The sequence below is a fragment of the Morus notabilis genome, unplaced genomic scaffold, assembly GCF_000414095.1.
Source record: "Morus notabilis unplaced genomic scaffold, ASM41409v2 Scaffold732, whole genome shotgun sequence".
NCBI classification, from domain to species: domain Eukaryota; kingdom Viridiplantae; phylum Streptophyta; class Magnoliopsida; order Rosales; family Moraceae; genus Morus; species Morus notabilis.
Genome location: NW_010362186.1, coordinates 225,045 through 238,287, shown reverse-complemented (window position 1 = coordinate 238,287; position 13,243 = coordinate 225,045). Strand labels below are relative to the sequence as shown.

General features: G+C 31.0%; 2 protein-coding genes across 2 annotated transcripts; one reads left to right on the top strand and one right to left on the bottom strand.

The window, feature by feature from the left end:
* Window positions 1-963: 963 nt before the first annotated feature.
* LOC112092195 (putative ribosomal-protein-alanine acetyltransferase) lies at window positions 964-1,695 on the bottom strand. Its single transcript, XM_024167660.1, has 2 exons — window positions 1,398-1,695; window positions 964-1,193 (listed from the first exon to the last, which is right to left on the bottom strand). Exons 1-2 carry the CDS (start codon window positions 1,639-1,641, stop codon window positions 964-966), a joined length of 474 nt encoding a protein of 157 aa, XP_024023428.1. The 5' UTR covers window positions 1,642-1,695.
* Window positions 1,696-5,846: 4,151 nt separating this feature from the next.
* On the top strand, window positions 5,847-8,986 carry LOC21394830. Its single transcript, XM_024167659.1, has 4 exons — window positions 5,847-6,127; window positions 6,218-6,379; window positions 6,743-6,961; window positions 8,549-8,986. The coding sequence occupies exons 1-4, from the start codon at window positions 5,921-5,923 to the stop codon at window positions 8,888-8,890; spliced, it is 930 nt and encodes a 309-aa protein (XP_024023427.1). The 5' UTR covers window positions 5,847-5,920; the 3' UTR covers window positions 8,891-8,986.
* The last annotated feature ends 4,257 nt before the right edge of the window (window positions 8,987-13,243 follow it).

Genomic DNA, 13,243 nt, shown 5'->3' with positions numbered 1-13,243 from the left:
ACTATAACATAAGGTATTAAAATGATTTTATCCGTAACTAAGTTTCCGTTTAGTTTGTTAGTTCAAATTGTGTTAATTTAAACAGAAAAATTTAAACAATATAATTTAAAAAGTTAATTTAAATTAGTGTTTAAATACACAAAAAACTTTTAATCTAAATAAGAAATAAAATTTAAATTAGTATTTGAATGTGAGAAAGTGCACGTGTATTTGTTTTGTTTGGAGAGAAAGTGGGGCCAACGCCAATTAGGGTGAGAAGTGAGAACGACCTTTGCAGCAAAGTGGCCTGAAAAGTGGGGCCCACGCCAAATAAAGTCAGAATGGTGGGAATGGAAAACTGTAGGAGAATAATGGTCTAAAAAGTGGAATTGGGGGGCAGTTGAATTCGGAGTTGAAGCATTTCAACCCATTCAATTTTTAATTAACGTCCTTATCAAATGTGTATTCGAATTGTAGTTTGAGCTGAATTGAGTTGTCCCACCAAAGGGGGCTAACATTAATATGAGCAAGAACTTTCACTTGATTATTACTATTTTTACTCATCTCGGAAGTTATTGTCAACGGAAATTGATTTAGGTCCCGTTCATTTTGCTGATTTGAGTTTTGCTACGGTAAAAAACTCTTAGAAATAATTACATCTAACTTTTTTACTACAGTAAAAAACACTCACATAAAATCACATCTCAACTCGAATTAAAAACTCGAATTAGCGAACTAAACAGACCCTTAAAGTGCACCAAAATAGTTCGTTATTCTAGAAATAGTCTAGTCGGAGTAAGACTTGAACTCTGTTCATTTTATTAATTTGAGTTTAGAATTTGAGTTTTACTACAGTAAAAAATTCTTAAAAACAGTAATATTTATCTTTTTTGCTACAGTAAAAAACTCTCACATGAAATCATATCTTAACTCGAATTAAAAATTTGAATTAGCGAACTAAACGAGCCTTTGATCTCTAGTGCACTATTCTGCACTAAAATCCAAGTACATTCTGTAGGCATTTCGATCAGATGAATAATAACCCTCTATGAGGTTGTCAACCTTAAAACCAAGTTTCTTGTATAGATTCATAGCAGGAGTCCTTAGCGGATCAACATGAAGCGATACGCATTGGACATTTCTGGTTCTGCATTTCTCGATCGCCGCTTTAAGCAATGCCTCTCCATATCCTTGCCTCCTCAAGTTCTCCTTCACTGCAAAATAAAAGAGAAAAAAAAACACAACAAACGACAACATAGAAGAATCAATATGAAGTCAATAAGAGACATGGAAACATGAACTTGTCTCTTTTGGGAATTGTATCGAACAGTTTGTGGGCATGCGTGAAATCTCGTACCCATTGACTAATTGAGTTTAGTTCTGAAAAAATTAAGAATAAAATGGTTGTGAATTTAAACCTGCGAGCTTTGCGATGGAACCGCAAAGAGAAGAAGGCCATGAGTACATGACATAGCCTGCAACTTCTCCATCTACGACGACGTAAAGCAATCCGCTGTTCTTTTTTCTGAGCTCTTCATCAAAGGATCTAGCAAGCGATTCGTGTTTCGGAAAGATCTTTCTCTCAAGCTTTACTATGCCTTCCACTATATTGGACCAGTTGGGAAAGTTTCTTTGAAGCTCCACAATCGCTCCTGTGGCCATAGACGAGTAAATTTCCTTTGTTATTGTTGAACTTTCTTCGTCTGTCGGCCAAACTCGTCTGGTGAACTTTTCTCCTAAATTTTTTTTTCTCTAATTTTTATACCTCAAAATGTGAAGGGTTTTTAGCACAATTGCTCCTTAATCTCATCCTGATTTAACAAATTGCCCTCTAAACTCTTAATTTTAACAATCAATCCTCTAAATTTGTAAAATTATTGTAATGCACTATTTTATTAAATTTGTTCAACTTTTTTTTAGATTTAGGGGATCAAAGTTCATAAATTAAAAAATTTGTATTACATTTGAATTGAGATGTTAGAACATGTTTTTTCGACGTTAATTTAACACAATCATCGTCAAAATGAAGCACATTTCAATAATTTTACAAATTGAGAGTACAACTTGCCAAAATTAAAAATTTAAAAAGCAAATTACTAAACTATACAAATTTAGAGGACAAATGTATAAAATACCTAAATATGAGACTATATTACTATGAAAATAATCATGACTTGTATTTTAGATTGTGTCATACTAGGACATGTTTACTTTGCATCAAAGGGAAAGAGAAAGTAATGATTGATTCTCTTTCTCATCTAATAAGTGTTTACTTACAAAACTAGTAATGGAGAACTGAGCCCCACACAATATGAGTAACGAGTAAAGAGAATACCAATTCTTGCACTCCCTTAATATTGATTCTTTGTCAACGAGAACGAATGTTAAATTTATTTATCTACCTTTAATGAATTACTATGGCCTCGTTCATTTCACCGATTCGAGTTTTCAGTTTTAGGTTTATACAGTAAAAAGCTCTCAGAAAATGTCACATCAACTTTTTCTGTTACAGTGAAAAGCTCTCAGAAAATGTTACATCTCAGCTTGAATTAAAAACTCAAATCCGCAAAGTGAACGAGGCCTATACAATCAATGGTTAGTTAATTATGTAAAAGGACATTTTAGTAATTACCTTCATAATATTACTATTCCTAATTTTAGTAAACATAAAAAAGAGAGTGTAAGCATGTCCCATTACACCATCTAATAGTTAAATAAACGCATGAAAAAGAATGAATGACCCTTAATCCTATTACTTTACTTTTCTTTCTAATTCCATTACCTTTCTAATTACATTCCTTTACGGTTTAATAAACGCGGCCTTATATCTTCAGATTTTGAATGTATATTTGATCATCACCTTGTTCTTAATTAATTAATTAATTTTGATTAATAAAAAAGATCTAAATACCCTTAAAAAAGAATAAGAATAATAAAGATATAAGAAAATTACAAAATATGTTTGTTTTATGATCTTAATATGTTTAAATCCTTAAATATTTATTTAGAAACTAATTTTTGTCTATTTATTCTCATTTATATCCAAGAAATACACGAGGGATAAATTTTAAATTTAGTTTTTAAATTTAGGATTAATCGTATAATTGGTCATTAAATTTTACAGTAAATCTCACTTTAATCTAATTTTTAAAGCGTCTAAGAACTCATTTCTAATCTATCAACCTATTATTCTATTAATTTTAGTCATTTTCATCAAAATTTAAGAATTAATTATGAGATTAGCCCTTAGATTTAAGAATAATAACATAAGGAATACCAATTATAATCTCAGCATTTTATACCAACTTTGAATTGTCCATATTTTCAATGGCAAATACAACCTCTTATTATATAATAATTACATATAGGAATGACAACTCAGAAATTGATATAAAAGTTAAATTATACAAATACTAGCACCAGCAAAATGCACATTTTAATTAGACGTATTTAAGCAGTAAAATTTTTGAGAAAAAATTATATCAAACGTGTATAAAATTAGTAAAAGAAAAATGCTTTAATAAATAATTTTAGAAATATAAAATTTAAAGGGAAAGAGTTTAAAAAAAATACGAGAAAGTAAGACAGAGAGGACAAAATAAATAAATAAATAAACACAAAAGGATAAAATAACTTAACCCTCAGATGAATAATGAAAAAGAGAATTCACAGTGCTATAGATCTAAAGAGAGAGATAAAATATATAGATAATGTATAATAGATTTACATATTTCCATGTTTTTTCTTCTCTAAGCAATATATATTGTCAAAAGTAAAATCTTATAATTAAATTTGTAACGAGGTCAATATCGCTTCCAGACATTAACTTGAATAACGAGTTAATTTATCAAGTCAATATAAAAGTAGAATGAGAACTTAAAAGTTTAATAAAAAAATAAAGAAATGGACATACGAGTTTATAGTGATTCACAATTTTCATTTTAATTTATAAAAAGTACAATTATAATGTAGAATAAAAAAGGGATAAAGAGAGAAGGTGGAATTTGCAAAGAATTTAGAAAGAGAAATGGAGTGAATGAACAATATTTAAAATGAATATGGGATGGTAAATTCGTGGTATCAATCCCTATTTTTGATTTAGCAAAAAAAAAAAAAAAAAGAAACCTCCATTTTTGAGTCTCTTAAGTCGCTTGATTCTCAGCTTGATCTGCTGTTGACTGGTGAAATGGATTTCTCATTTTTTGGATACAACTGACTTTTCGTATTGCTTATTTCTTTATTTGATTTGGGCAAGCTGCACCTCTGAGTTTGGTCCCATTCCTGGTTTTATTTCTCAATTTAAGTATTTTGATTTATGAGTTTAAAATTATAATTTATATTTATAATTTGTAAAATTTAAATTTTTTATAAAAAAATATTATAATAAAATTAAAAACTATAATTTTAAATTAAATAAAACTTTTAAAACAAACGTTGTCAGGGTCCGTTTAGTTCTCTGATTTGAGTTTTTAATTTTAGTTGAGATATAATTTTATATAAGAATTTTTTATTGTAGCAAAAAAAAAAAAATTAAATGTGATTGTTTATGAGAGTTTTTTACTGTAGTAAAACTCGAATTCTAAACTCGAATAAGCAAAATGAACGAGTCTTAATTGATTTGTCTCGGTGGATTTCAAGGATTCTTCTTTCCTAAATTATCTTTGTGGGTCCCATGGGTCTTCATGCATTCAGCTCTCCAGTTGTCTCTGGTTCTCAAGTTGCTCGCTGGTCGCCTTTTTATTTTTTTTATCTGATTGCTCGTTGGTCGCTTGCTTCCTCCAGTCATTTTTTGAGGATGATCGGGCACGTATGTTGCGAGTGATGAAGTACAAAATTTGACTCAATATATATGCCCTAAATTATTTATTTAGAAGTGTCTACATATATGCTCTTATTCATATACTTTCGCATAAAATTAGTTGAAAAATTAATAAGATGATAATTAATACATGAATAATTTTATTTACACACCATTTTTAACTCTCCACACGGTCTTTAAATTAAAGTTTTTTATTACAGAATGAACTCACATAAAATGATAAAAAGGGACCAATTTCTTATCATAAACGAAATTTATTGTGTAATTGAATTTTATTATAAAAAATTAATGATTAAGCTTTTGTCACGCCCTTTTTTTTGGTTCTTTGTTTTGTTTTTGTTGTTTTATTTTACAGTTCTCATTTTGTTTTCTAGTTTATCTTTTTCTTTTTTTCCTCATACATCAATTGATATCGTAAATTCTTTCTATCGGTGTTTTTGTTTTTTTATTTATTTACTTTTAAATTGTTTTGCTATCTATTTCTTTGGAAATTTTTCTTGATTAATCAGCATATCAGTAAAGTCAGTTTCTGATTATTTAATATAATTAAAATTATATTAAATTAAAAAATATATAATATATAATTTTTAATTTTTAATATATATTTAATAATTAAAAAATAAAAAAATTATCAACAGTTTATTTTTTCAATCATAATAAAGAAATTTTAAAAAGATTGTACGCATATAAAAAGAGAATATTAAAGTAAAGAATTGAAATGAAATGAAATGATTGGTGTGAAAAGAAAATTGAAATGATTAGGAATTAATAGTGATGGGATATAATTAGGGGTCATTTTATAATAACACGATGTGCAAAAATATAAGTTTAATCATTTTGGAATTATATAAAAACTTTTTTTTATGACGTGATTATATAATTTAAGTGAATCGTTTAGTTTATTAATTTAAAATTATAATTTAAAATTATAATTATAAAAAATATAAATTATTATTCAAAATTAAAGATAAATACAAAAAATAAACATCATCTAAATTAAGAAAGAAAAAGAGCTAAGAGGAGAAATGGATAAACAAGAAAACAGGAAAAATAGCGGAATACGTAGACGTTATTTTAGTACAGCCGCTAAATTTGAGTGTTAGCGGTTGGAATTTAGCAGAGATGATAAAGGTGCTTAAGCAATCAGCCTGTCCTACGCCCTCTAATAAATTAATTCGATGCCAATTTTCAGAACCACTCAAATTGAATTCCATTTTGTCTTCAAGTTTTCTCCTCCATTTATCCAATACCAGTTCCAATCTTAGCTCCAGTGCTTCTCTCAAGTGCTTTTGCACCAAAGATGAGAATACCCATCAAGTTTCTTCTCAGGTAACTTTGATTTGTTCGTTAATAATTGCCTGTCAAAGTGTTAAAAAGACATAATATGGAAATGGGTTGTTTGTAATTCTTGGACTACAGAGCTTTTCGGCACTTGCAGAAGATAACATTCCATGGGACAGTGGAGATGTCTGGACCACTACGGCATTTTATATGTTTAGTTTGCACATTCCTTTGAGTTTTGGATGGATGTCCGTGGCTGCTCAAATATTGCAACAACCTAATCTTGATCCACAAACTGAGGTATTTCTGTCACTAATTTTTATTTAAAGTGCCTATTTGTAATATTTGTTTCTTGAAACAATTGGGGGATGTTTGAAGACAAGGAGGAAAAATGCTCAATCGCTCATGGTAGGAATATAGGTCTTGCAACTTGGAATTGAAGCGAATTGAACCTTTTTGCATTCCACCACATGTCAAACAGATTATTATTATCATATACTTTTTTTTCCCAATATATATAACTAAGTGTACCTTGTTAGATGGAATATTCATCCATTGGTCACAACCTAGCCTGAATTATCAATCATAAAAAAGCTAGTAATGAATAATGATCGACATGTTATTTGATGGGTCACTTGTGCTTTCCTTTTGCCTCTTTTGCAGGCAATAGCACTGCTTATAGCTCAGATTATAGAGGTTGTTGCAAGTTTTCTTCTACTACAGTTCACCGCTAAGCCGCCATATAAATTTACGAATTTCTTCGGAGGTTACAAGTCATCTGCAGAAAGGAACTATTTATTGGCATCAGCTATAGGATTTGGGTTTCTTCTTGCACTGGTTTTCTTCACATCTGTACTTGTGGACGGAGTCATAGAACCCAAGGTTCGTGTCATGTTTTCCTCTTTCGAAGCTCTACTTTTGTTATTCTCGTCTATTGTCGAATGCACTGAACAGATAGATATCTTTAAGGATGAGTATGTCGTCGCTTCTCGATTCCTGGAAATTTTTTGCTTTCATTATTTGAACGTGTGACCAACTTTCAAGCTGCATTGATGCATTCTCACTTTTAGTTTGCAGAATTGTGGATATTGCTAAGAGTGGAGAACTCTTGGGGACTGGCTAAGTTAATTTTAAATTAATAGTCTAGAATCTAGCAAGTATACTTGAGGATATCAAACTGAGGACTTGTTTAGTTTGCTGATTCGAGTTGAGATGTGACTTTACGTGAGAGCTTTTTACTGTAGCCAAAAAAAAAAAAAAAAAAAAATAGATGTGACTGTTTTTTAGAGCTTTTTACTGTAACAAAACTCGAATTTTAAACTTGAATATATGAAATGAACGAGGCTTAATTTCATGCATGATACAGACATGAGCTACGAAAGCCCTGGCAATAGATGAGATGGGTTTTAGATCATAGAAAGGAAGTTGTACCCTTTCAATAGAGCTGAGTTGAAAATGTCAGCTAATGATTACATTCTTCTCCCCTTTTCTGAAGCCGGCACTGCGTAAAAGATACTTAGTTCTTGTTGGATTTAAACTAGACTTGGACTTGTTAGAAGAGAGATGTGGAGAAGGAATCAAGGCTTCATAGTAATGTGCTTATTTATTTATTTTCTTAATTTGCTAAAGTAATAATGCTTACAATGAAGCATATAAGCCTGGGTTAAAAATTGGGAAAACTTCCCTTGTTAATCTAGCGTTAGATTGAAACTAGTTTCTGAATCATATAAGTCTCCGAGATACTTACTCACATGCACACAGCATTATGCATATGATGCCATTGAACATTTACAAAGAAGTCTTTTATATTTTGCTTCTTCTCCTGCTTTTTTAGGTGTTCCAATGTGTTTATTTTGATTTTTAGTATTCTTCTAAATCGTTTTTGCGACAGATAATTCACGATTCTCTGGGACTTGTCTGGGACTCGTGGAAATTGTTTGTTTAAATGTGGTTGAAAAGTTTGGGAAACTTTTCAATTTTTGTATTTTATTTCAAACCAAGTGGTTTTACCTAATTAAGTCTCTACTAAGTAATCCTTTATGAGGCTTCTTATCTTTTTACATTTTTCTATGTTTCTTTTTTTCTTCTTTTCCTTTTGCTCTTTCAAGTAAGAGATAAAAGTTCCCTTAAAAATATTAACTGTTTTGACTTTTTATGGGGTGTTCAGATGCTCCTTCATAGTAGAAAAAAATAAGTTGGAAAATTTTCGAAATAATTATGCATTGGCACTCTGAGTTTCCTTGTCAATGTTGGTTACTGGTATCTCCTTATTGTGTCAGATATTTCCCTTCATCTTAAACATTATGCATATGATCCCCCAAATAAGGGAGTGTGTTTCTTCTCCAGTTACATGAGATTTTCTTTTTCATATATATATATTTGGTTTTCACCATTCTTCAAAAGTAGTTATGTCAGGACATATTTGGTTCAGAACTCTCATATTTAAACAAAATATTTTTGTGCTTGCAGATGGTAAACAACCCTGTACTGAAAGAAATACTTGTGAGCAGCAACATTTCAAAAGCCGCTTGTGTCCTTGTATACTGCGTCGTTACTCCCTTGCTGGAAGAAAATGTCTACAGAGGATTCTTATTGAGGTCACTTTCGTCGACGATGAAATGGCAGCAAGCGGTTCTCGTAAGCTCGGCGATTTTCAGTGCGGCTCACCTTTCCGGGGAGAATTTTTTACAACTATTCATCATTGGTTGTATCCTTGGATGCTCTTACTGTTGGACTGGAAACCTATGTTCTTCTTTTCTCATTCACTCCCTCTACAATGCTTTGACATTAGCAATAACTCTCTTATCTTAATCTTTCCTGTGTATTCTAACTCACAATGATGTTCGTGACAAAATAAGACGTACATATTGGTTTCAACTTTCAAAAGATCTATAACTTACAATTACTCTAGAGGAAATGTCATCTGATATTATAGTTACATGTAACATTTGCTATATGTTCAAGTATGTTGAACAATTTGTGTGCATCTCACTATGTTAAAAGAATTTTTTTTTTGGGCACAAGTGATACCGTATAAGCAAACCAACTTAATTTGTCCTTTTAAATCTTTAACTGTATGTGTATTTTTAAAATCTTTAACTATATTTTACTAACTGATTTGACAAAATTTCGCTCTAAAAACAATCATACATCTATATGTTCCCACTTAAAAAAAAAACCGTAAGAAGTTGCCTTGTTAGCTGGGCCAGCCAGAGATGAACAAAAGGATGTAAGATTGTTCAGCTCTTCGGGGGCATGTGCACACTTTCATGTTGCTTGAAGTAAAACTAGAAATCACTTGTTTCTTTTCCTTATTTAGGATTCTCCTTACGAAGAAAACAATAATTTGTTTTCACGTTTATCCTGCAAGGACCTTCTCTGATATGTCAATATATTGATAAAATATGTTTTTTTATCCATCAGATATGTATAAAATTACGTAAAAATCAAAAGCGCGCAGAGCTAATAGTTGGAAAAACCTGGTCTACCAGTATGCTAACGTATCAGAGAATCTCCCTAAAAGTAAAGCAAAAAAAAAAAAAAAAAACCAGTTTTCATTTAGTTAAGGCGTTAATTGATGAAGTTTCGACATAGGCCAGAGTGATTTGAAAGGCACACAATTATGCTGTAGAGGGAAACAAAATTAGGGGAAATTCTATTGGTTTTTAGCACAATTGCCTCAAAAACTTATCATAGTTTAGTAAATTGTCCTTTAAACTTTTAATTTTGACAATCAATCTCCTGAACTTGTAAAAATGTTACAATATGCCCCATTTTACTAAATTTACTCAAATTTTTTTATTAGATTTAAAGGATTAAAAGTTGAAAAACTAAAAGATTTATATCACATTTGAATTGGGATATTGAAATTTTCGTTGAACGTGTTTTTTCAACACTAATTTAATCCAATCATTGTCAAAATGAGACATATTGCAACAAATTTACAAATTGATGAGACAACTTATTAAAATTTAAAGTTTATGGGGTAAATTGCTAAAACCATATAAATTCAGGGAGAAAATGTGTTAAATACCCAAATTCTATTGTAGGGCACATGTGCCGGTACAAAATATAAACCTTAGATGAAAAATCAATGGCTCAAGATTATGTTGCCAATAAAAACAAAAATAGAGACAACTATATATATTTGATGACACCTTAGGCGTATTTGGAATTCGTTTTAAAATGATTTTATTTTTTGTATGAAAATGAAAACGTTTTCAATCTCAGACATAAATCATTTTTAAAAATGCGTTTGGTAGTTTTATCAAGAGATTATTTTCAGTATAAAAAACACATTAATGTCTCTCTCTTTGCTCGAGAGAGGGGAAAACGAAAACAAAAAATGAAAATTCATTTTTCATTTCTCTCTTATTTTACACTAAACCAAAAAATCATTTTCATTTTCGTTTTTTGTCTTTGTTGCGCCAAATGTCATTTTGGAAACGTTTTCATTTTTTCTTTCTTGCAAAAACGTGAAAAATAAAAACGAGATCAATTCCAAACATAGCCCTTGTCTTTCAAGTCTTAATAAAAAAAGTCCTACATATTAAATGTGTGACGACCCTGCTGAGTTGGCCGTCACTGTAACTAATTTTAACATATAATTTCTAAAACTCCCAAAATTTGAGAGACTTTTTTTAAAAAAAATACTCCCTAGAATGCTGCAGCATTTTTTTAAAATGTTGTATGAATGCTGTAGCATTTTATTTTTAAAATGCTATATATAATGCTGTAATATTTTCCTTATAAATAATGTAGTATTTTCTTTAAAATGTTGTATAGAATGCTGTGTTAAACCCACAAGTGGGCCAACACATGAATCTTAAGGTTAAGAAGTGAAAAAGAATTGAAAATAAGGAAGGATGTGCAGAATGCTGTGTTAAACCCACAAGTGGGCCAACACATGAATCTTAAGATTAAGAAGTGAAAAAGAATTGAAAAACATCAATTCTAGGGTTTTAGAAATAATCCGAACGAAAAACGGATGAAAGAGAGGTCCGGAAGGTCGAACCGAGAAAATTAGGGTTTCGACTGATTTAAGTGGACTGAATCAAAGTTTGTTGACCAAGAGTCGATCAAAACGTCAGTCTCGAAAAGTTAGTCAAGAATGGTCAAAGTTGACTAAGTTGACCAACTGTCTGAGAAACGCAGATAAAATGCGTACTGGACAAGAAATTAAGCTGGACCAAAATATGATAATTATTAAATGATAAATGGTTGAGATTTAAAGTAACTTTTTAGATGAAGGGCTGAGATCATGCCACTTGCTTAGTGAGGTGGTCGGCCAAGCTTGTACAAGAAGCCGAGAAATGATATATTTTGGTGAAATTTTACAAAAAGGTCCCTCAAAAGTGCTAAAATTGCATTTTAGTCCTCCCACTTTATTAAGTCCGGTTTTTAAGAGATAAAAATATCCCTGATTACGCCCAAACGTGTGCAAAACAAGCGGTCAATTGTAGCACAATTAGGACGGTCGATCCCACGAGGAAGTGACAAATTAAATAAGAAACGATTAGCAAATAATAAACTTTAGGAGATAAATAATAAAGTAAAAATAAAAGAGAATGTAATTTGTGTTGACAAGTTTAAGCGTAAGAAAAATGTATGAGAAAATTATATAATTAAAACCGGTAAGGCGTCGAGATTCCCATATATGCTTCGTGCACCCGAATGGATTTTGATCTTTGAGATTACTCAATTGAAAGTTTCACATCCCAAACTAACAATCATTAAATATATATTTGAAGAATATGTGAATTAAAATGTATTCGAGTAAGTAAAATTCTTACGTTTAGTATTAGGAAAATTATCTTATGAGAAATCTAAAAGCGACAATATACCGTTGGCAATATTACAGTAAAAGACTACTCACAAAACAATACTTACCAATATATAGTATCATGCAACAATCACATAAAAAGAGCTTGACTAGATTTATATAAAAGTTGACAATAAAATATATCAATATGAGAAATTAGAAGAAGATAGAAGAAGATTAATCACTCAAATATATAAACTTTGAAGAACAAATGGCGTATCAAAATCCACTCAAGATCACTTCACATATAGGTTTCTCCCTAACCTCACCAAAGAACTCTAGCCTAACTTGCACATAATTCCCATAAAATTCTAAAAAGAAAGTATGAGAATAAGAACAAGAAAATAAGAAAAAATGTGTCTAAACTTAAACGAAAAATCAACAACCTAACACACTTAACAAAGGCTCTATTTATAGAGCTTTTAGGACATGTAAAAAACCACTCAGCAAGAAAAACATAAAGGACATTTTTGTCAAATTAAATTGGATTTACAAGGCTTTATGCTGAGATTGAATGCTGGAATTATCCCAACGGAACCAAAACAGATAGCTGGCTGAAGAATCCCAATGGGTGGAACACGTGTCGCGCGAGGAGGGACTGAGAGGAGTAAATTGCCGACCACTGCATCAATGTCGACACGTGGCGCTCTGTGATTCGCGGAGAGGATGAAATGACCGACAGCAGGGACCCACTCGGAACACATGGCAGGAGCTGGTTGGAGAACGGCTGCACGGTGGATGGCTAGGCTTGCTGATGGGCTTCATTTTCTTTTTTTCTTTTAGGTTTGGCCCAAATGTCTTATTGCCCTACAAACCAAATTAAATTAAATTAAAATCAAACACTTCCACAAAATATTAATTCCCTGAAAATATTTAATTAAAACTTAATTTATTTAGCAATTATGAACAATTTTAGTGCAAATTTGTGCACTTATCAATCCCCAAATGTTCATTTTTCACGTCAAGAACCGTGGGTGTTCATCCAAGAGAGAGAAGAAGAAAAAAAATTACCAAAAGTAAAGAAAAGCAAGTTTTAAGCGGGAATCGATCGAACTACCGATGATTGGTGATTTCGGAGTTTGTTCTTCATTCTTCTAAGGTGAGATTTCAGTTTTCCTCTCCTTTTCCTTACCTTGGCCGAATGGTTTGGATGTGGTAGAGATTATGAAGAAAGTTTGCTAAGTTGATGATTTAATTTCAAATGATAAAGGAATTGAAAGCTTAGTGAATTAAAGGTCAAGTTTTGATTGTTAGATTATGTTTCTAGCGACTTTTGGATATGAAAATCCTTGTGAGAAATTGGATGGAACTCTAGAGTATGGTTCCTAAGATGACTAAATTGT